We start from the raw sequence: 24,182 nt of genomic DNA on the forward strand, positions 1-24,182 counted from the left end.
TCACTTTCGCATTGGTCCGTTTTGCGTGCAAACGTTACACTTTCTTGACGGCCTTTTTTTCCGGGGAATAAAAAGCAAGTAGCAGACTGTACACACTTCCTCCGATGAATATGCATTGGACTCGGGGCACTCTCCGTCGTCCGATCGAACGTCCGCCTGCGCGTGCTCGGTTGCGCTCCGCGTTACGACACCGTCATAGCCGCCGCGTCAGCGGTTCCAATTTCGCCGTCAAGCTCTGATTCACCTTCATCATCGTCGTCATCAATGTACTCTTTTAGCGTTGGTCGATGCCTTTCGTCTTGTAAGTGTAGAGCTGCTTGCAAACGCTCGCCATTGCCCGTTCCCTCCTCCATCGAGCTCCATCTAACGTCTTCTACTGCCGCGTCAATGCTTTCCAACCACGGAGTCACCATCATCTTCATCATCGATGATGATCATCGTCGTCAACAATGTGCTCTTTTAGCGATGCTTTTGGTCTTTGAAAAAAACGGGTCTGGCGTGAGCTCCTCGCGACCGGCCGCCATTTTTCCTTTGTTTTCCATTCTGATCTCCTGCTCGACGCTCTAGCTCCGCCTCTACTGACGCCCACCCGATCTTGTCAAAAGAGAGTCATCGCTGCCCTCTAGGGGCCAAAAATAGTCATTAGGCTCACGAGACCTGCTTAAAACTTTCAGGACAGCTCCGCAAGCCTTCCCAGCACCCGTTTCAAAAAAATAAATAAATAAATGGGAGGACGTCTTTTAACGTCTTTGGCACTCCTACGTAGGTTTTTGCAGAACGTCATTTAACGTCTTTGGCAGTAAAAGAGTTAATGGCACTACAGGACAAATGGGATGGACCCTTACATGACATAAAGACTCTCCATACTTTTGTGCCATCTTTGTTACTGCAATACTAGTGCAGATCATACTCTAATTCATTGATTATTTTTGGACATATCTGGCCAATAAAGATGATTCTGATTGCGTTCCTTAATATGAACAGCTGAAGTATGCCTTTAGTTTTGTGTTTGTACCGTGTAGTCGTCGGGGTGCTTGAGGTCCACTCGGGATTGCTGCCACTTTGGCGCCATAAGTGTGTCCATACATAGAGTATGTGTTGGTTGGAGATGAAAACGCCATCGCGAATGACGCTTGCAGAGGTGTGCGCACCAAAAATGAGCGCTAGCGACCGGCTAGCGAGGTTGGTCGCTATCAAGGGCAGATGGGCCATGTGTGTGAGTTGGTGTGTGCGCGCGCGCGCATGTGCGTGCCCCTGCGTCTTTGTACTGGCTAATCTAGGCGTCAGCAGCTTTTTGAGGCTTTTGTGCTGACAATAATCACACAGCGCTCCTCTTTTCAATTCATCAGCAACAACAAGGAAGGGATCACATGTCCTGATGGAGAATACGGCCACGCCGTCAAAGTGGCCGTCACGTTGCCTGGTTACGGCTCGCTTTCATGCTGAATGCCACAAAATGCAACATAGCCCACTTTGTTTTTGCTCAATAATTTATTTCCATGTTGCAGTGTGATGGACGACTAAACGAGAGGTCAAATCTGTAGCAAGCTTTAATTAGAATAATTAAGCCTCGGAATAATATTAACATCATAAATAAAGCAACACAAGAATTGTTATAACATTTAAAAATACAACCGTGTGCTTTTTCCCGCTGTTAAAAGTGTCACACGTGACCCTTGCAGCTTTTTGAAGGCCCGGAGTGGAGAGAAATGGAAAGATTTATTTGATGACACCATGAGTTTTAAATGTGTGCAAATTGTTCTGTACGACGGTGGCCAGTCTCGCAAGGAAGTCATTGTGAGAAATCCAGGAACCGGCAGAAACGGGAATGATTGTTGCGTTGTGCCGAATGATCGTCTTGAAGTCCAGTAAACACTTCAATAGCACAAATCCACTTTTCCGTTCAACAAAAAGAGATGCCCTCGGGTCTTTTGATTGATGTATCATCAAATATCAAGTAGAAAGCCCACTCACATTTCTATTGGACGAGTCAAGCTGTAAAACGCACACAAACAATTCAACAGGCGTCCTTAAGTTAAAGCCACCCGAGCTCGCTGTTGCCCGACCGCAACACGAGCTTTCAGAACAAACGGCCGTCAAGCCTTGCCACACTGAATGAGACGTACAGAATGTAAACGTGGACGGCAAACGAAGGCTGTCGTGGGAATGCTACGAGCTTTGCTAATCAGGGGGTGTGTGTTGGCGTGCACGTGACAGTGTGTAAGCTTTTACAAAGGAGGAAAAGCAAAAATACACCAACATCACTTTTTTTCTCATAAATGTCCGTCACACTTCAAAACACCGTAGAAAGATCTTTCTATATACATATATATTATCCCCTTCATTTCTGGTTGGTTCCGTTAACTGTCCGCTAAAGGATGAAGAAAACATGCATGGACGGTCCACGGAGAAGAACTTCAACTCTCATTTGTTTCTCTCGACCGTCAAGAAGACAAAAGTCTTTGTCCATGACAAACATCTTCTTCTCGGCATTTCAGGATCGGTCGCGAGCGTCACTGAGCACCTTCGATGTCATCACGTCTGGTTTGAGCTCGCGGCCGGCGGCAGTTTGGGCTCACTGGCCTCCTTGTTAGTCATGCAGCAGTTCCTGGAGGCAGTTTGGGGACTTGAAGGTCTCCGGGACTTCGCTGTCCAGCTTGCAGATCACCTTGTAGATGGCTTTTTTCCATGACGGGTCGGCGTCTTTGCCGGCCACGATGGCGTTGAAGAACTCGCGCAGCGTCACCTGGGCCACCTCAAGGAATCGATCTGGCACCTGCAAGACCGAAAACATGTTCCAGGACGATGTCCAAGCACGCTTTGTGTTTCTGAACTGCATCCAAATGCAATTGTGAAAATGACGAGACACTTCTTGTGTGTCTGCATGGAAGCGTGCAACCGCCAATATGGGTTCAACATTTTTGACTGGCAAATAAAAAAAAAAAACGTAATAGCAAATACTGTATGTTCAAACCTATTTCAAAACCTTTGAAGGTGTTTGCAAGTATGTTTGAATGTACTTGTAGGCTAAATACTAAACCCCCCCCCCCCCTATTTTCCTATAGGTATTGGTTGGGTTTCCATCGCACCATTTTTATTCACATTTTCAAGAAATGCAATAATAAACGGTAGAAATTCAAAAAAGGGCCCAAAATTCGCAAAAACGATTTTATGCTTAGAGGGGGTGGATTTTGGTATGTTTGGACGGATGACGAAACTGAAATCTTTTTTGGGAATTAATTGAAGAAGCGAATATTAATTATATTTTAGATCGAAAACAGCAAAGAAACGCTACGGTTGACCAAGAACTGCAAAAGTCACACGACGTCATCGCACGGCGCAGTCGCTTCCTGGTCTTCTTCTTCTTTTAAATGACTCGTGGATCGCATCTCTTAAGGATGTATAGCGCCACCACAGCGGTGGAGTCCCCTCTCAATATTTGCAAAAGAACAACAGATGAAAACGGGCCTAAATCGCACGTCTGTTTTGCGCATTTTCAATAAAGTCGCTTAAAAAAAATCGAAACAATTGGATGGAAATTCCACTATTGACTTGCACTTGTGTAAGTTAAAAAGAAAAAGAAAAAAAAAGCTATTTGTTTTACCATTTGGTCTACATTATAACAATACGTTAAAAAAAATGAAGTCAGTAAACATTGTTTATTTATAATCTCCTATGATTTATTGTTAGGTCTGCCGGGCATGATTTCTCTTCATCATTTTCCCCATGAACAGAAATGGTGCACTTGCAGACATAAATCATACGTTTACTTACTTCATTCCCAACATCCTAGTATAATGTATGCCAAATGCTACAAGTTAATATCCCGAAGCATCTTGGTCAAAATGCCAAATGATTAGCATTTAGCCAACAAGTATGTTTGAACGTATTTGTTAGCCAAAATCATTTCCTCCACGCTTCCGTATGTGCGTGTGTGTGTGTTTAGGTTTGTGTGAAAATTCCACTTCTCCTTCCCACATGATTCCCGCCATGTGAGTGCGTTCCTAACAAGCAGAACCGTACACATCCTCACAGGCGGCCATGTTTTGTATTTCTTTGCTTCTGCCGCGGGCAAAAAACACACAAAGACACGAAACAATGCGACAAGCTCGCTCTCCCTTTTTGTGTGTCTGACTTTTGAATGCACGCATACACATGCTGACTCCTCCAGACAAGGCGCGCGATCCTGGACACTCCAGCAAAGTGTGTAACCCGTGGCAGGACGCGCCAAGGTGAGACGCCACCACAACGGATGGATTGCCCCCACCGCACGCACACACACACACACGTACGCGCAATAAATGATTCCCTGGACTCTTGTTCACTACTTCCACCCTCCCTCTCTCTTTTAAGCAGACCTCCGTTGTTTCAACGAGGCCCTCTGTCGCTGTCCTAACACACCTTTCAGACGTACACAAACGATGACGTCCGATTCCTTGGACAACCTGCGCTAATCACGGGTGTGTGCACGACAAGCGACGATCCCGACTGCTTGCTAATGTGGCTAATAAGCGCTACTTGATGCGCTGCCGCTTTTCTCCCGCCGTCGTCCTCATCGGCAATGCCGGTGTTGCTTTCATCATCATCTCTTGTTGAGGGAAAAGCATGTGAAACTAGTCACGCTTTTTTACGGCAAGTACATGAGGTATGCGACCTCTGACATGCTGTCGACTGACAATTGAGATCAACTTGGCTATTTGTCATTGTTGTTGTACGACTCCGTGCGCGCGTGTGCGTGCGTGTGTACGTACGTACGCGCGTGTGTGTGTGTAAATCCCTGCCGAGAGACAAGCATCTGCTTCCTTTTTCCTCTTTTTCACCGACCGAGCCTGCGATCGGGCCTGGCCTTTGTCACATTCTCCTGTTGCAAAAATGTTGCTCTCTTGTTTTGAAATTTCCCATTTCTCCCTTTTCAGGCATCGGCATCAGGAAGTGCGGCATAAGAATAATAAGAGATCCGAAGTGGTTTCAAAAAGGATGTGAACGTGATTATAGAGAGGACTTAATGTGCTTTCAAGGATAATATTGCTCAAGTTTGATGGATTGTCAGAGAGGTATAAATCATGTCCCATAAGGATGCAGCATTGGATTGACCTTTTTGTTTTCATCGAAAGAATGATGCAATTGTAACTGACCAAAAACTTGAGAGGCCACTACGAGCTCAGCGTTACGTTGAGGCCGTTTCCTTGAGCTATTAAATGCGATTCATTTGGCTGTGTGAACGTTTGTGCAATAGCTCTGATTGATTTTCTATCTGCGCTCAGCTTGAGTGCACTTTTTCACACACACACACACAGACGATGCTCTGCTTTTTATTCCGGTTATGTCGGTTAGGAAATCTGAAACTCAGCACAAACCTTCAATGTAGTTCATTGTTTGCATAATCAATGTAATAGTTTGGGTGGGTTTCAAAAAGGGATTCATCGAATCAAATCCATGTTCCTTTTAATATCCCAATACCGATTCATAAAACAATAAATTGATCCTGTTTTCCTATAAATTCATGTGAAAGTTGAATTTTACTTTAAGGTCGTTTTGATTTTGACAGGAATTTAATACTAAAGACCTGCCTCGTTGCTCTTTGAAGACAATTCAGGATCTTTTTCATTTATATTCACACATTTTAAAATAAAAATATAGTATAAAAATGTATAATTATATTCTATAAAATGATTAATTATATGATATTATATAATTATATAAATATAAAATGTAAATATATAACAACATTTGCCAGTGTGTGAAATCATTAATCCAAGTGAATCGTAAATCCAATCCAAGCGGTCCATTGTGAATCGACTCAGACTTAATAATAACATAAATGTCAGCCATATGTGCGAGTTTGTTTGCTTACATGAAAAATGGGTGGGAAACAATCAATGCTGTGCATGAAATCCAGATGTAAAATCCCTGGATATAAAATAGCTGAATATTGATCTTTAGTCAAACGAAAGGTTTTCAGTCCGCAACAAAAACTACAGACTTGGCCTTAGTGTTCCATTACATTTGGGAAGAAGACGAAGAAGACGCCGCACACCAATTTCTGCTTAGATAGTTAAAAGTTTCTGTTGTCAGACATCTTTTCTATTGATTATCATTAGATTGCCAGTAATAATAATAATAATAATATTATAACAGTGCAAATTTTATATTTTGGAGGGTCTACCGTCGGATAAATGGTTACAAAAAAAAATCATTAGTCTCAGCATCAGCACAAGGACAGTGTTTAAGTTGGTCTTTGTTCTTGCAGGACGGGTCTGCATTCTGAGATTGCTTGTGTGTGTGTGTGTGTGTGTGTGTGTGTCGCCCAAGAGGACAATAGCCCGGGTCATCTGACCGCGAGGCTGCAGACCACTCGTATCACATGACAGCGGCTCAAGGCCACGTCTTTGTTAGCCGGCCCATTGTCAAAGCTGAGGAGACAGCTGCGGAGGGGAATCACTGTGTGCGCGCACGCACACACCCGCAACACATAAACCGTCCCCTCGTGACTCTTCATGGCTCGGTGACAAAGACGAGGCCTTCTTCTTCTTCTTCGTCCCAACTGGAAGACACTGGCACATGCGCGCACACGCACGCACGCACGCATTCTCCAAGCACATGGCTATTTTTATAGTGACAGAAAGCGGCAGGTGGCTTTGTCTGAAGCAAGGTCTGAGCGCCGCTAACTCATTCTCAATCTCCATCAAACCTGGGTCTATTAGCAGCTAATCAATAATGGCCGCCCGCCTTCATTAAGTGACTAAAGAAAATCCACAAATCAAATGGCTGGTTAATTCTTGGAAACTGTATTTATTTAGAGCCGTGGGTATTAAGAGAAGAAAAAAAATCATGGCGCTGTTAGCATGGGCTGCTGTGATTGGTGGAGGGCTTTTTGGCCCGCGAGAGAATCGGAAGCAAGACGATTGAATGGTTGAATAAGACGAGAGGAACGATGAAAGAGTGAAGTGAGAAAGGCACGAGAAGTCGAGCCTTTTATGCGCTTATGAAATCGGATAGTCCTGAAATGCGAGCCCGCCCCAGCTGGCTCCCCCCACGCCACCACAAAGGTGTGTACGTGTCTCGTTTGAAGTCAAAGTCACCACACCCACAATTCAAGGGGTCGCTTTCACATCATCGCAATTAAATATCAGAGTAGGAATGTATTTTTGTGCACGATTTTGTGTGTGCGCATCTTTAGGCAGAAATCGAAGTACTGTTCTGCTACAAGTATGTAAACACAAGTGCGCATGTATTTTCATTCTTTAACCGTTCCGTGTCTCATGTTGCCGATGTGAAAGTCGTCGTCGGCTCAAATATTTCACAACTTTTCCACTCGCAAGTTAAGGATGTCATGCCCAAAGCTCTGCTGGCAGACTTCACGGAGACTCGTCAGTCTATTCCCAAAAGAAAGTAAAAAAAAACAAAACCAAAAAGGAAGCATTTCTCTTCCTCTTGGCAGTGGCTCGCAGCTGACACCGTCCCCCGAGTGTCCTGGCAAAGAAAATCCTCTCGTCTCTTTTTGTTTTTTGAAGATGAGACTATTCCCCGTTACCTTTCGCTTTCTCCCGCCGCCCCCTCCTCACGCCGCCTCCCTCATTAGCTGCCGGCCGAGCTGTAATTAGGACAAAATACTTCCAGAGAAAGGGCGGCGGGCGACGCTTGTGGGCGGGGGGGCTGCTGAGTGTTGGAGGGGGTTGGCCGATGGGGGAGGAGGTTGTGTACGGAGGGGATGGAGGAGAGTTAGGTATAAAAGGAAGAGGAGTAAAAAATAAATAAATAAATAAATAAATGTGGCTGGGGAGAAGACAAGCTCATTAATGGAGGTGCAATAATGATGCCAACACAAAATGAAATGCCACCGCCAGGCCATCATTTATGTTAAATGCAGACTGCGCGCCATTAATGTTAAAAGTTATCATTGAACTGGGCCACGCTAACTGGATTGCTCAAGTTGTTGTAACCCGGCAGCGGACAGGTGAGCTGGAGGAGGTGAGGAGAGAAGCGCGAAAGATGAACGAGCTTGATAAGAGATGAGGAGGACAGAGGCAGAAGGACAATGAAGGGGGGGGGGGTTGCGGGGGGCTGACGAGGGACAAATCAAGGTGGGAGCGTGATGCTAAATTTGGCTAAAAGGAGAAGACTCCTGTGCGCGACGGAGACTTGCTGAATCGGCCGCGGTTCCGGTTTCACGCCTCCAAGCTTGACAAAGAGAAAGCGTCCCCGGCCGCTAATGTTCCCTCAGGGCGGACAAAGGAAGGAGGCGGCAGGTGAAGGTGGATGCAGACAGGAAAGGCGTCAAAGGAAGGCAGGGACATTTCAAACACATCCCTCATCACTTTCTTCTCGTAGCCGCTTCGACCAATTGGTAAGATGGCCGCCTCAATCGCAGCTTGATTTGAAAGAAAAGAAGCTCTTCAAAATAGAACTAAAAAGAAGAATCTGAAACAAACTGCCATAAATGCTTGGCATGTGTGGCTTAAGTGACCTTCACTTCAGTCATACAAAATACATAACAGTGCTTGTCACAGTTGAAAAACAAAACAAAAGTGTGTTTCTGCTTGTGTGCGTAGCGCTAATGGACGTCTAAATGCTGCTGATGTTGTGTCAGAGTTGAAAGGCCCTGCGGTCCCCTTCCACTAATACTGGGAGAAAACAAGTGAGGGGGGAGAACGTGACTTGTGCAAATGGTCTTGACAAGGACACACCCGTGCCTTGAGCGCCGTCCTCCGACACACACAAACACGTTTACAAACACACACACACACACGCACACACACGCACGCACAGGCTGCAACGTCCACACCTCAGCAGAAAATCGTAAGGTGACTGTTGCGTTCCCAACGGCGGACTTGGAGGACGTTTGCCGAAGCCACAACATTTGACTTTCGGCATTTGGGACTGGATGTCATTCCAAATGGTGGCTTCCTATTTATTTTCACAAGATCATTTTTGACCTTGACATATCGCTGTTTTCATGAAAATGTATTTAAGTAATACAAAACATTGGGATATCTTGAAGGCCACGTATCGCGATACGCGTGTATCGCAATACGTATTGTGACGTCGTTGGCAAAAAGCAGCCCTGTTTTCCTGTGTTTGATTGTTATTATACCGTTCAATTAATGGCTGAAAGCGCATCGGCAACTATCATTCCTTTTTCACTTTTAAGCTTCCTCGGAAGAAAAACATTTTTGGGAGCCATCGACGGCTCGTAATGATAAAAAAAGTCGTAAATTGGCGCAAGTACCGTCGCAGTGAAAATGAAAAAGAGAAAGAAAACGGTGACTGTTGCGTGCACACGTTCCTCCGCCTACCTCAAAGTCGTTGGCTTTGTTGTAGTGCATGTTGAGCGCCCGGAAGAGTTCGGCGTCGCGGCCCACCGCCAGCTCCTCCACGGCGGCCACGCCCTCGTTGATGGCCTGCCGGGCGTACTTCTCCATCTGGATGTAGTAGAACTCTCGGAAATTGCTGAACCACTTGATCAGCTGGGACGTGATGCAGCGGTTGAACTGCAGGAGGTCAGAAAGGTCAGGAGCGAACGCAACATCCTGATTGGCTCCAGTCATTGCTTGAAAATTCACCTTTTGTGTGCACGAAACACTCCACAACACTTCGAACCCAGCGGAAGTGTGTGTGTTTTGGTGTGCGTGAGTCTGGCCAGCTTTACGATGGAGATTAAGCCGCGTATTGTTACGCGACATCTTTGTGCGAGGACGACATGGCCTGTGCGTGTGTGTGTGTGTGTGTGCGTGCGTGCGTGTGTGTGTGCGTGCGTGCGTGTGTGTGTGTGTGTGTGTGTGCGTGCGTGCGTGCGTGTGTGTGTGTGCAGTAGCTAGTACACATCATTCATCAAACACGATGTTGCCAAACCAAAAACAAACAAAACAAAAACAGATGAATGAATGATGTGCTTTGCTGCAGTACCATGTTTGGCCACTGCAATCGTAAAATCAGAGTACAGCTGTACAATACCTTGACTTACGAGTTTAAAAAGTTGCGTGCATGACCAAGCTCGTAACTCAAGTAACACATATTTCAAATCCATATTCCCCAGTTGAATTGAAATGCCAATAGTCTGTTACAGTCCCAAAATTCACAGCAATTCTTTTTTTGGTTACATTTTTTCCGTGAAGAAAAATAGCCCATTATTGTAACTAAACAAAACAAAACATAATGAAATGTGATCAACTAAAATGCATGTAATGAACTGGTTTTATAATATATAATTGGTGTATACAGTTTTAAAAATATATATATTTTTCTGTAACTTTTGGGGGGAGCTAACCCCCATTTTTGTAGAAAATGCTTATTGGATGTTTTTTTTTTTTTATATATATAATTTGGGGGGCCTAAAAAAAACACTTTTTGTTTTCAATAGATTTATAATAGGCTTTAATTGTTACTGGATTTTTACAATTTGGAGGGGAAAAAAACAGACCAATTGGAGGCTGGCACTGGACACATTTGGGGCACCCGTGAATCAATACACTGTCGTCATATATTCCAGCCACATACATTGCTGGACACCTGCCATACGTGCACCTCGTGCACCTCGTGCACCTCGTGCACCTCCCCCACCGCAGTTGGGCTGATTCCCGATTGCTGCTCTGCATCGGATAGGAGAGGTGACAAAGCGCTGAGCGCGAGGCTTGCCACTTTGCGTTTACAACCAAAAGAAGGGAAAGGAGCAGCATCAGAACAAAGTGTCAAGTGACCCCGTGTCAACCCCCGACCCCCCCATCAGCCATTCCACACGCCCTTCCCACAAACATGCCAGAAAGCCAACGTTTAAGAACTGCATGTGCTGCGGCTTGGCACATTTTAGGAAGACAATTTGAATGTGCACAATCAACATAAAATCGTCTCCGTAGGTTCTTTGTTATTTTTTGCTACCGTATTGAAGTGACACACAAACATGAGATGTGGACGCCGTTTAAGTAACGGCAGTCAGCGCACGTGAAGCTTAACATTGCTATCTTTCGATAAAAATGTCTTTTCTACGCCATTTGCTGTTAAAAGCTGAGCAAAATACAAAACTCGTGACCCTGACCCCGGGTTAGCATTATCATGACGCTCTATGGCTCGTATTCTCCTCAGTCAAAAAAGGGATGCGTCTGCGCCCCTTTTTTGGCCACACAAATCCTCCCATTGACTGAAGAATGCCACTGATGAACTTTCGTGAAATATATTATGCACACTGGATGGACGGAACATGAAATGAGGGCGTTCCCTGTCAGATCTGAGACTTGAGAATCTCGTCTCTTCTGAACATCATAAAAGTGCAACATCATATTGCACATTTTGATTCAATCAACTGCTTTGGAGCTTCGCCGATGACAGGCACGGCGCGGCACGGCACGGCACGGCACGGCACGGCACGGCACGGCTGCTAACTCGTGCTGTGCATTAATTTGGCAAATGGACTTTTTATTGGACTGTATAATTTAGTCACATATTTGAAGTGCAATTAGTATACTTGATGTCAATAAGATTCTTTTTACATGTCTTTAGTTAAGAATATATTTTTGGGCACGTTTTGGCCACTATACCGCACAACCGCTCTTTCCCAATGCTGTCATTGCTGTGAAATAAAATGGCAACCCCTTTAGGCTGTTTAGATATTCAATTAGATTGAATAAAAGAAAAAAAAGGTAGTCATTTTGAGTGTTTAAATAATTGGTCATGAAACTGCGTAACTCCAATTATCACGAAGGGAGGGAGGCGGGCAGGACACTAATTGATTGCGATGAAATGATGTCAGCCAACCTGACATGATGGAACGTATACACTTCAGATAAGTGGGGTTTCTATCTACCTATTTTGATTTGAATTTTCAAGCATTGCAAAAAAGAAACTGAATTGAAACAGCAGAAATTCGAGGAAAAAAAGGCCCAAAGTTCGCAAAAACAGTTTTTACGCTTGGAGGGGATTTTTGAAGCGTACCAGAACAAAGGAAAATATGAATTATGGCTATTGAAACAGCTTTTGCGAATAAGCGACCAGAAGTATATATGCTACGTCACACGTACATTTGTAGTCACCAAAAAATGGTGGATGATAAAATAAGACATGTTTGGGGAGACGAAGCAACATATATATATATTTAGAATGAATTAAAGGAAACACATGAATGCAATTTTAGATCAGTAATCTGTCTAATTTGTGTCTTGTGGCAGAGAGACACACTTGCGTATATGACGTCGTCTCACGGCGCAGTCTCCTCCCACTATTCGCAAAAGAAGAACGGAAGGAAACGGGCAAAAGTCGCATGTCTGTTTTGCGCATTTTCACAAAATTCGCTTCAAAATTTGAGACATTTGGATGGAAACCTGACTATAGGCCAATATGGTTTTTTTTTCATCGCCGATGCCGATTTTTACTAGTCACTGAGGTCCATAACTACTATTTGAAGCCGTTATTCAATTTCAGTAAAAAAAAAAAGGGGGGGGGGGTATTGGCGTCAAAATTGTTTAAAATACAAATGCCAATCTTGACTTTGTTGGAATGTCTTAAAGCATTTATGCTTATTTGACAAATGTTCAGACTTTTCATAATGTATATTTATTTATATATATTTTTTTTCTTAGACAATATACTTCATTTTAAATTCCTAAACAAATGTTCAGTCAGCTTCCAAGGTTAGCAGTACGTCTTAAAAACAGGGATGTGATTTTTCCGCTAATTCGCGCAATTCCGCTTTTTTTATCTCCCCTCCAAAAAAAATATATATATATTTTTTTTTTGTGTATGCACATGACTCCGACAGATAACATCTTCTGCTATAACAAAGACATTTGTGGTATGCTCTAATATGAGTTACTTTTCATTTGGTCATGATACAATTATTTGTTCATGAAATTTGAACTCTTCAACATTATTTATGTGTTAACTTAGTAATCACATTAGTTAGATATGATGATATTCTCAGTGATAGTTTTTAAAAGCAAAGGCAGTCCAATGTTTTTGAATGTGACTGATTTTGAGTTGACTAAAACTGCCATTTTATATGGGATAGTTCAATATACATTGAAAATTGATGCTGTTGTTTTGTCTATTTCTTTGTCATGTGAGTGCATTGAAAGTACTTCAAAACACGGAAAACCCATGAGCTCCGGGGGGCGTCCCCCCACCTAGCTGGGTGCCAGCGGCCCCCAGACCCCCGGCTAAATTTTCAGATAATTTCACTTTGGTCAAATCACATCCCTGTAAAAAGTTAAATGGTCCCAAATTGAACCCCCCGCTGAAGTCTTACACTTTGACATTTCTTTGTTTTAATGTTGAAACGAACAAATTGTTCAGAAGGTTCCCAGGGTCAACAGTATCTCTTATAAAGCTAACTGACATTTTAAATAACTAGTTCCCTGAGATGAAAATACTTTTAGCTTGACCTTTTACCAGCCGTCAGATTTTGAAAAAAGGCCGATAACGATATTCGCCCAAATGCCCAATATCGGGCCGATGATCGCTCATCGGCCTCTCTTGCGGGGAACTTGGATGTGAGAGAGGAGCGAGTGTCAGGTGAATCCACATCCCCTCTCGCCTTAACAAGCCCTTAATTGCTCTCGCTTACTCTCTCAAGACAACCTTGAAGTCTTCATGCTCACATGTGAGTGTCTCCTCAGAAGGAGGGCTATTAGCATTGTGTGTGTGCGTGCGCGCGCGTGTTTGCGCATGCAACATTTGTGCGCTCCAACCCACTTCCCACAGCATGCTCAGCCGTCATTCGACACAAGAGGCTCATCTTTAAGAACTGCTTTCCCAGAGACAAGTCCATTCAAGTCCAATTAGTGCGAGCCATTCAGAGTCCTAATTCCCTTACAGCGAATCTGCCTGATCCTTCGCACACATGCTACTTATTGTTCCCAGGGAGGGAGGGGGCGGGACGGCGATGAAAGCGTGAGTGAGACACTGACCCGGATTTTCAAAATATGATCATAATGAGGGCCACCAATGCAACGGGACAATGAAGCAACACATCATAAAGTAAAAGGACAGCCGGGCTCATCACAAATAGGATTAGTCGAGCTTCATTTTATATTAAGCGAAATAATATCCTCCCGCAGATATATGATAGATTAACCAGGATTATATGTCAATTAAAACTACATTTAGCAATAAATCATTTGCATAAACTGCTTATAGAAGAGCAGACACTTTTCTTATATATATAAAAACAATAATTGCAAATGACTATCGGTTTGGCTAATGTTATGGCCAATGAATATATTTTATCAGTCGTCAGTGATTTTGTAATGTGTAAGTGCGCGTGTGTGTGTATTTAATGGGCCATCAGTCTCAATGGCACACACACGAGCAGCAGGTGAGCTTAGCAACGCCAGTGTTTGCCTAGCAACTCCATGTCCCGGCGACCCTTGTTACCATGGCAGCCAACGAGGATGTGGCATTGCCTGGAGGAAATGGTCACGGCGCATATGAGCCACAGGGCAGCTGGTGTGTGTGTGTGTGTGTGTGTGTGTGCCTGCGTGTGTGTGTGCGCACACTCATTTGAATGCGCTGTCCCGGATCCACGAAGCGGCCGTATGCTCTTTTGCAACAAAACACATCGCAGCCTGTAAACACAAAACAATCAGCGGCTTTGTTTTAATGCTGCCGTTGTTGTCACTTATTTATGCCCCGCCCCCTCCTCACTGCACTCCCGCTGTCATTTACTTGCAATCATCCACCCCCACGACTCACACACCTTCTATCTGGGTTGCCGTCAGTTGAACTTAACTTTAGTTCATACTCACCTTCTTAATATGAATGTACGATTTGATGTTTCATTGACGTCATTTCACAAATGAAAGTGAAAGCCTTGTGTGTGTTTTGAATGACAAGATAAGATAGAGGTTGAGGTCGAGGTTGAGAATCCCCCCCCCCCCCCCCCGCCGCCCCCCCAACCGATTAAGGCCAGAAAGTGTAATTGTGCTCCAACTGGAGCGCCCATCTGCGGCGTGCATGTGTTCATGCAAATGCTCAAAGTACAAAATAAATAAAGCAAATGGCTTGATGTATAATTTAGCGTCATGTACGCGCACACCTGCAGCCAAGCCTGCAGCATTTTTTTTTTAAATTTTCAATCGTTTTTGTTTGACAGATGCTCCCCCATGGGGAGGCACACCCCGGGTGAACAAAACGCGTGATTTCAACCTGCAATGAAGCACCTGAGAAACAGGAAGTGACAAATGCTCACCTTGACATCAGAGAAGAAGATTTTCAGCATGTTGGAGGACGGATAGCGAGTGTAGAAGAACATGAGTTTGGCCTTCTTGAGGTGGTTGGGGGACAAACCCTCTTGGATCTGGAGAGGAGTGTTAAGAGGCCAACAAGCCGGAAAATCATGATATCATGCGCGCACGTCTCGGGAAAGAGAGAAAGCATGCCAAAATTCAAGCAAAGGCAAAAAGAGGAATTCAAAATCAAGTGTGCAATTGAGAGGAAACGATGTTATAAAATAATAATAATAATAATATAAAATTATTCACAGAACATACATTACTCAATATATGATGAAGAAAATGGGACTCTCAGACTCCGACATTTGTCTCCAATGCTTACAAAACACTACAGACACTTATGTTCATGCTTTATGGTTATGTACTCCGGTTATGTATTTCTGGACTAAAGTCTTAGAAAAACTTTCCGCTATTTTGGACTGTAGGATACCTTTATCTCCAAACTTGTGTTTGCTAGGTGACCTAACAACAACTGACTTACCACATAAACAATTTCAATCTACACTCGTAGCCCTTACTATCGCTAAAAAAACAATTCTTGTTAACTGGAAAAATAAACAAACTCTGAATATCGACCAATGGTCTAACCTCCTCATAAATCACATTTTAATGGAAAAAATATCTGCCTCAAATAAAAACCAAATACCAAAATTTATAGAAACATGGTCTACGTATATAGAATTTTTTAACCTAATTCCGGTTACTTAATTCTGTCTGTTAGCGAGAGCCACTACATCGTGATAACTTACATTGATGTTTCTGCATCTGGCAATTTATTATTATATTATATTATTAGTATGGGATTTTTTTTTAATGGGCTTTAGGTGAACTGATGAATACACACACGCACGCACGCACACACACACACACACGCACGCACACATACATACTCACCCACATACAAAAAAAAAAGTGTATATATATATATATATATATATATGTGTGTGTGTATTTAAAAAAAAAAAACATTTATTAATTTTTTTTTAATTGATTTGTTTGTTTGTTTTTAAAAAAAAAAATGAGAGCAATGATGATGTCAAATCGAATGAACAATACTGAGCTCTCCTGTAAAAAAAAAGAAAAAAAGAGAGGAAACGATGTTTGCTCCGCTTGCCAAAATCGTAAAGACGTTTACAGAAAATGGCGTACACGTCTTTCTTTAAATCTTTGTTGTGGTCCAGTGTGTTGTATATATGATATCATTGTCATTATTATAGCTACCTGTATTCTATGTACTCTAATTACTTGAACTGATTTAATTCAGGGACATCTGTCCGTCCTGCTGTGACAATCGTTATACGCTGATTATGTCGCTTGTCGATGCTGGTGCACCGTAATGTCACAGAATACAACATTTGGAAATAAAAGACCTTTTTTCCAAAAACTAATAAACATGTCATTTGGATTATTATTATTTTAAAAACAACAATATAACCTATATAAAAAAAAAAAAATTCAGCCAAATATTTTAGGGGGCAAAATATAAAATAGTTGTCACAAAATGGTATGGCAGGAAAAAAACAAAAAAACCTGTTTGAGCATCCTCAACAGGTGCTCCGATGCATCGTCCGCTCTGTTAGCATCGTGTCAAAAAGCAAGAAAATACAAATTGGCGCGATGTTGGACCTTGTGTGCATGTTTGTGTGTATGTTATAATACATGCACGTGCGCAACGACAGCTGTGCCCGCCACTCTGCCATTTTGCCACCGCATTAACGGCCCTATAATCTATCAGTGAAGACGAGGCAATCAATGCAACCCCCTGCAAGGTCAATTAGTGCGCACACACACACACACACACGTACGCACGCACGCTCAGAAAGCCCAGGGGCCCAATATGGCTGCAAATAGGAGAAAGAAGAAAGTTACATGTGAGCAAAGAAGAGAAAGCAGACATTTGTCTTGTCAGTCCTGCATTTCACTTCCATGGCTTCCGTTCGCTCCTCTTTGTGCGCTCGTCAAAAATAACTTTGCGAAAGTGGAGGCGTGTCCTGCTCACTCATCCATCTTTCATTCTGCCGCCGCCAGAATCAAGTGACACCATCACCTGTTTAACATTCATGCCAACCTGTCACTTTGCACAGTCTGTTTCTTGCAAGCCTGTTGTCATGTAGCAGCTCACAAATTTGACTAGCAATATGATGAAGTGTGTGTGCGTGCGTGCGTGCGTGCGTGTGCGTGCGTGCGCGTGCGTGCGTGTTGAGGTAACTGTGAGTCAGTGAATAAACAAAGCAAGTAGTGACGCTCCTTCCTGTTCTTCATTGTCTCTTTATCAGTGTGTGTTTTGTGAACTTCATCAGCTGTAACCCGACCTTGCAGCCAGGTGTGTGCATGTTTGTGTTTGTGGGGGCTAGCTTAAAGGGAAAGAGAGGGGGGGGGGGGGGTCATAAATGAATTGAGTACCTCTGCTCAGCTCTGCAGCGCACAAAGGATTAACAATAAACAGACACGAGTGTTCGTATGTGTGTACTTGTGTGAATCCTTGGTCGGAATGATCACTCAGACTTGTAGCTGGTAGTCCTTGTCAAAGTTTATCCTTGCAGAAAGATAAGCTTTTTTTTTATTATTAAAATTTACCATCGTTAATTTTAAACCGCAAGAATGAATGCATATTTGCGGTCCATCTTTTACGGTCTGTTTTTTCTTCTTCTCTCATGCCATCGTCGACTCGGTGACATTTTCTGAAAAGTGTCAGAGCTTGTCTTATCTGAAGTGTTTGTTTTTGCTTTAGAAAGATGAGTTCATGGCCAAACACAATCTTTGAAAAAATAGTGTATAATTTGAATGGTTAATTTTCCTTGAATGATTGTAAAAGCATTTTCAAACCAAACCAAACAGCAGGATCAAGAGGCTTAACTAATATTGCTTTTTTTCCCCCTCCAACATCGAAATGAGCTTTGAAGCGACACTGAGATCAAATCATTGTGACTGCGAGGAATTGCTGTTTGTAAGGTTCAAAATCTTGTTTACCTGCCACTTTGTTCTTCAAACCGCGTGCTTGTAAATGTGACCGTGCGTGCCCTCTCCATATGAAAGGTGAGGAATGAAAAGATAAAGCGCTACCTGCAAACACCTGCCCACACAAGCACGCTCTCAGAAAGGGCCAACGTGCATTTGGATGTGCAGCCGGTGAATGCACGCGCAGCTGCCGAGCAAGCGGCCGCAAAGGCCGACCAATCAAAGTGCGCGTAGGACGGACTGAAGGAGGAAGACGGCGTTCTAAATGTGGACAGCGTTTGAAAACGGGCATCAATGAGGCCGAGCGTCTTTCCCGCTCTTTGAAACATGATTAGCTTTGAGCTGTTGGATGCAAGGTGTTGACCCAAAGTTCCCTCCTACCCTCTTGCTTTGAACGCTTATGTACAAAGTCTGCGTGATGAAAGTGAGCAAACGGCACGACGGAGAGCGAGATGCGCCGACTTAAAAGAAGTTGCGAGGGCAGCGTGCGACCTGTTTAATCTTCCCCGCTCTTGCAAGACCCGGCGCACCTCTTTTCATCTTCCCCTCTCGGCACGGAAACAAGAGGGTACCAATTAGCGGCGACTAATTGATATGAAAGACTTTGTGCCAGCGGTGCCGGCAGCTGGTACCCCAAGACACCTCATGCAAATATACACACACAGTGAGAAGGATACGGTGCTGCTCGAGTACGGCGAGATGTCGGCCATATCTGCCAGGTCGCCGCATTCAGACTTGATGAGAGACAGAGACAAACCTTCAGACCCGTGTTGACTTGGTGAGTTCTGCCTGTTGTGGTGGTGACCAAGGTGCCCTCCACCTAGGGTGGCCATTTTGGTTCTCAGGCTTACGGTTTCACGGGTCATGTCCATGGAGTCTGGCGAGGAGTGGATGTGGTGGTGGTCCTTGGGCACCGGGGTGTAGCCTGCCCCCCCACCGTGTGATCCCAGGGGGCTGTGAAAGGGGTAGCCCATGAGCGGAAGAGGGAAAGGGTGGCGAAAAGATGGAGGGCTGAACCCAAGAGTGGCCGTGAGAGGCGAAGGGTGGAGGGAGGGGTGGTGAGGAGGTGGAGGAGGAGGAGGAGGAGGAGGCGCTAGAGATGCGCTGCCGTTCTCTTCGCCGCTGCCACTGCTCCCACCACTCTTGCGCACCACCAGCGGCAGCGCCTCCGTTTGATCGTTGGGTGTGGGCACGCCGCTTAGCCTGCCGCTCAGACCGCCGAACGGGTCCAACGGGCTCGGCACTATGATGTCACTGAAGCAGTGGAGTCTTTGATTGGCGTGGTAGTTGGAGGCGGGGCTGCCATCATCGTGAAGGCTGAGGCCAAAGGCACCACCGCCAAAACGAGGGTCCGGGGCGAGAGAAGGGAGCGGGCCAAAGGGCAGGGGGCCAGAAGAGGAGGAGTTGGAAGAAGAGGAAGGGGCAGCTGGTGTGCTGTGGCAGCCGTGATGGTGGCTGACGGCCTGCTTGTGCGATGAGAAGCCTTTAACGACCGTGTCAACAACCTGCGAGACGGCGCAATTGAGCTCCTGCTTCAGTGTCTCCGCTAACTGCCTGCCGCCTTGCCTCTTCATCATCCTCCCACCATTCCTCTCCTCATCCTCATCCTCGGCCCTTCCCACCACATCCTCCTCCATCTCTCGATCCATCAAGGCCCGTTGTCGCAGTAGGGCTCGGGCCCGGTCCAGGAACAGGCCCGGGTCCAGTTCTGACAGATCATCATGGCGCCGCCGCCCTCTGTTCCTGTGCCTTTCCTCCAGGCCATCAGAGCGAATACTGTCTTCAGACAGGTTGCCGTCCTCATCCCTCTCACCGCTTCGGTCCACCTCGCCGCCCTCGCGGTTTTCCTCCTCCTCTTCCGTTTCCGAGTCGTAGATCTGGTAGAACTTCTCCTGAAGTTGGCGCAGTTGCTTCTGAACAGGAAAGAGCAGAGAGTGTTTTGATTAGTGTCTTGTAAGCCGGATGGGCACGTGTTGTTCTTGAAGTAAGAATCAGTACCTATAATTTAACACGTCTTTTTTGTACCCAAATATTTGTATTTCTATTGAAATACCGAGTGAGCACTTCTGCCACCTCTGTTGGTGACCCACCTGCATGTCTTCCAGCTGCAGTTTGAGCTGCCGCCTCTCCTCTTGCCGCTGCTCCTGCCTGGAACACACCATCTGGGTAAAGCTGTGCTGCTGCTGAGGCAAGCGCTGCTTCCTCTTGTTCTCGCGGTACACCTCTCCAGCACTGACCCCGCCTGCCCGCGAAGCGGGAGAGCCCAGGAGGGAAGAAGCGGCGCAGTCGCTTCGTCTGAGGCCGTGACCGTTGCTTTCGCGACCGTTGCTGTCGCGGCCGTTGCTGTCGCGGCCGTTGCTGTCGCGGCCGTTGCTGTCGCGGCCGTTGCTGTCGCGGCCGTTGCTGTCGCGACCGTTGCTGTCGCGGCCGTTGCTGTCGCGACCGTTGCTTTCGCCTCTGTGCTCGTTATTGTTGTCGCGGTTGCTTTCCTGCCTGTGATCGTCGTTGCTTGGCCGGACCAGTGGTGAGTGACTCATACCGCGGATGATGTTTTCCACACGAGCCCGCTTGGCCCGAAGGTGCTCGTCCGACAGCCTGTCTAGGTCAAACGTGGAGAGGGTCAGCGGCTGGGAGTGGGATCTGAGGTTGGAAAGAGGTAGCGGTCGTCCGAATGACGGCGGGGCCGAAGGGAGTGGTCCGGGCGAAAGGCAGTTGGACGGGCTGTCCCGGTCCTGAGACGAGGAATTGCTGCAGGCATCCTCGGCCTGGATCTCTGAGCCGCCGCTGGACAGAGCTCCACTACCCTGTAGAGGACAGCAGTCAGACACAATTACTGATTGGCTGATACTTTCATGGGAGAACGCTGAAGAAATGACACGTTGCTACAGCTTTAAGTAGTCAGCTTGTATAACATTGTAAATTTACTGTCTCCCCAAAATATCTCAACCCAGCCAACAAGTCTAAACAATTGGCAACAAAAGTGAGAACACCTCCAAGTGAAAATGTTCCTATTGTGGCCAAATGACTATTTTCACTCCCTGGTATCATGTGACTAATTCATGTTAGTGTATATGGATTAATATGGGTAGTCCAGTCAAAAAGAAACTGATCCAAACATTTGGGTTTACTAAATAACCCAAAACGTTAGGTCAAACGTTAGGACCCAACTTTTCTTGCTGGGTCAGTCCCTTTTTGACCCAATTTGAATTATTTTTGACCCGACATTCATCAGAGTGATTTCACCTGAAAAATAAGTACCTGGAAGCCGGAGTCACTCCCCCCATTCTTGCCCATATTATTCTTTAGAAGCTGCGAGATGATGGTCGCCCCAGTGAAAGGCATCATGGCGTCCTCGTACGAGTTGGCCCTCTTTAGTAACTTCCTCAGAACATTGGATTTCTCCCCATCGCCGTTGCTGCGACCAACCAGCGAGCAATCTCCGTCCCGATCGGGGCTGTGGGATTGGTTCATGTTGTCGAGGAGGATGGCCGTGACGCTGCCCACAGTCCGTTTCACACCGATGTCCACTCGTCGGCGCTTGGTCTGTCTGGTTAGAAGCGCGGCGCTGTCATGATCAGGCATCACGCAGGGCAGCTACACTCGGCATTACCAGGAGTCCTCTCAAAGGCGCCGAGACTGCGTGGAGGGACACAAACACAGTTGACAACCAGCCCAGCGTTTTCTAATCCACACGAGTGACGCGAGCTGACTTTCGGTGAAACATTTATCACATTTATAGCTGCACACAATTTAAAGTCTTCATTTATCATAACAAGCGTGTCTTTTTTTAAAGTGAGAGGAAGCCGCAGTTCCTGCAGAAAACAAAGACGGGCACGGACAGCGAGCCCACAGCCGGGATCCTAACGTAAGAATTCGGGGGCTAAAAGGCTGCCTCAGTTGACCGATAAGGACACTTTCTTTAGTTTTACAAATGCAGAAATATTGATTTAGAATTCATGAAATGTTCAAACACTCTGATTAGCGATATGTTAATATAAAATGTGCAGAATTCTCAGCACACGCAAAATTTAAAAGCAATCATGCTTCCCATAATATAATTCATTCGAATCTGGCAGAAATAAAGAGCTGGATTTACAAAATATATACAAGCAAACGTGTGTGTTTATACACACATGAAAAAGGAAACATCCTATAAGAGCACATGGAAAGCTTAAATGACAACTGACTCAACGCACGTGAGTGAGATCTTTGCCAAACTACGAGCGCTCTTCTGCACAAGTGATCAACTTTCAAAGAACTTTGCGCTTTGGATAATCGATGGATGCAATCAAAGCAAACTGGCGACCTGTGTTCAGTTATTGCCTCACTTTCTCTCACTCGCTCCCGTTCACACGCACACACACACGCACGCACGCACGGATTTTTGTGAAACACCCTCCACCATGGCTTTGAAAGCATAGCCTATTGCTGCAAAGTGTGTCTCTGCATATGTGCCTTATCAGGAGGAATTTAGAAAAGATACGTTTTAGAATTTATACCCCCCCCCCCCAAAAAAAAATCAATTTGCCCATATTTATGCAAAAAAACGGAAAATTACTTTAAGGCAAGTTTGAGTAAAAAAACTTTATCTCCACAAAACAATGTATCCCAATTTTGGGGTGCAATTTTTTTTATTGATTTTTTTTAAATAAGAAAACAAATCAATTCACACGAGCTAGCGGCTCTATTTCATTCAAGTTCCTATTTTGATTCCACGAACGGGAGTCCCACTTTGCTCGTGTGGGACGCGCGCACGCGGGACATGCCAGCAGAAATAGTTTGCGAAATATATTCCAAATTTGAACGTCACCCCGTGAAGTTGGCCACCCAAATATAAAGCACAAAACACACCAGCGGGCACCGCACGCGCGAGCTGAGCTCCGATGTCGGCAAATCAAGTTTGTACTCACTTGCTTGTCCTCCGCGGAACTTCGGTCCGGAGAGCCTCGGGACGCGGACCCGTCGTCGCCGTGTAAGTCGGAGCCGGTGACGGACTGCGGCGACGCCGTGACAAGACTTTGCGAGCTCTGGGGAGGTGAGCGTGCACGCGTGCGCGCGCGCGTGCGCAAGGTGGACCAGGGAAGGCGCGCGTGAGGAGGAAGAGACGACAGAAGAGAGAGAGAGAAAAGAGAGCGAGAGAGGGAGCGTGTTGTTGGGGGCCAGGGGGCCAATGTGCACCGACCGGGCCCGTCCGCCACTTTCCACTTTCGAGTCGTCTGACTCTGACTGACAGAAGACTTGACGCAAGAACCTGCACGCAGAGACGAGCGAGGAAGGGATGCCAAGACGCCGCGTCACGCGAGGTAACGCCCCCACTTGACCAATAAGGAAGAAGAACCGGAACCGCCGGCTTTTATTTAAGAGCATCCCGGGAGCGCACACGCGGAGGACGACGATCACGAGGGTGAAACGGAAAAGACTCCCGACGAACGCTCGCCGGGAAGCCGAAAAACACGTCGACTGTAAATAGTGAAAACTTTGTGTTAAATGTTGACCTTTGATGGCGATAATATGTCAATTGATGTGACAATAAAGTTAAGCTCACCCGTCAATGTATTCCTTTGTTTTAAACATATGCGCTGCGGATCACTTATAGTTCTCATAAATACACAACTTACCTTCAATTGTGTCAGCTTCTTCTCTCTTGTTGTAAAGATTGGGGGGGGGAAAGCGTCTGCGTGGACGCGAGCGTTAAAAAGTCGCGCGTAGCAAAATGTAAAACAGACATGAACATGAAAATAGGCATTGGACATTTATTGTTTATTGGCAATTGATTTAAAAATGTTAGGAGCTTCAATTGCCGCGTGACTTTTTGTGAAAGAAGTTTAAGATGGAGAAAAAGGAGGCAAATTCACATAAGACATCAATGAGTTGTAGAGAAAGGGGAAAAAAAAGAGTGTAGATTACATTTAACTCTTGAAAATGTGCGCTTATAAATCAGGCCCCTCGTCCGTCTTTGTATCAAAACAATCCAAGTTGGCAAAGTGCTCACTCGCTGTGAGCAAA

General features: G+C 45.3%; 1 protein-coding gene and 1 long non-coding RNA gene across 5 annotated transcripts in view; one reads left to right on the forward strand and one right to left on the reverse strand.

Annotated features, from left to right (window-relative positions):
• LOC144034696 (uncharacterized) overlaps nucleotides 1–24,182 on the forward strand; it is a 64,132-nt gene that overhangs the window by 29,877 nt on the left and 10,073 nt on the right. Inside the window, exon 6 of one of the 4 annotated variants that reach the window (XR_013288271.1) lies at nucleotides 4,917–5,302. The exons of 1 other annotated variant lie outside the window; for it this stretch is intronic. This is a non-coding gene — a long non-coding RNA (uncharacterized LOC144034696). Of the gene's footprint in view, nucleotides 1–2,498; nucleotides 2,918–4,916; nucleotides 5,303–24,182 lie in introns of those variants that run through there. 2 more of the 4 variants (XR_013288268.1, XR_013288270.1) reach the window with 2 other exon arrangements.
• LOC144034688 (prospero homeobox protein 1-like) lies at nucleotides 833–23,418 on the reverse strand. Its single transcript, XM_077543639.1, has 7 exons — nucleotides 23,087–23,418; nucleotides 21,435–21,812; nucleotides 20,267–20,980; nucleotides 18,854–20,089; nucleotides 15,176–15,283; nucleotides 9,297–9,491; nucleotides 833–2,776 (listed from the first exon to the last, which is right to left on the reverse strand). The coding sequence occupies exons 2-7, from the start codon at nucleotides 21,756–21,758 to the stop codon at nucleotides 2,591–2,593; spliced, it is 2,763 nt and encodes a 920-aa protein (XP_077399765.1). The 5' UTR covers nucleotides 21,759–21,812; nucleotides 23,087–23,418; the 3' UTR covers nucleotides 833–2,590.

The sequence above is a fragment of the Vanacampus margaritifer genome, chromosome 1 (genome assembly GCF_051991255.1).
Source record: "Vanacampus margaritifer isolate UIUO_Vmar chromosome 1, RoL_Vmar_1.0, whole genome shotgun sequence".
In the NCBI taxonomy this organism is placed as follows: Eukaryota; Metazoa; Chordata; class Actinopteri; order Syngnathiformes; family Syngnathidae; genus Vanacampus; species Vanacampus margaritifer.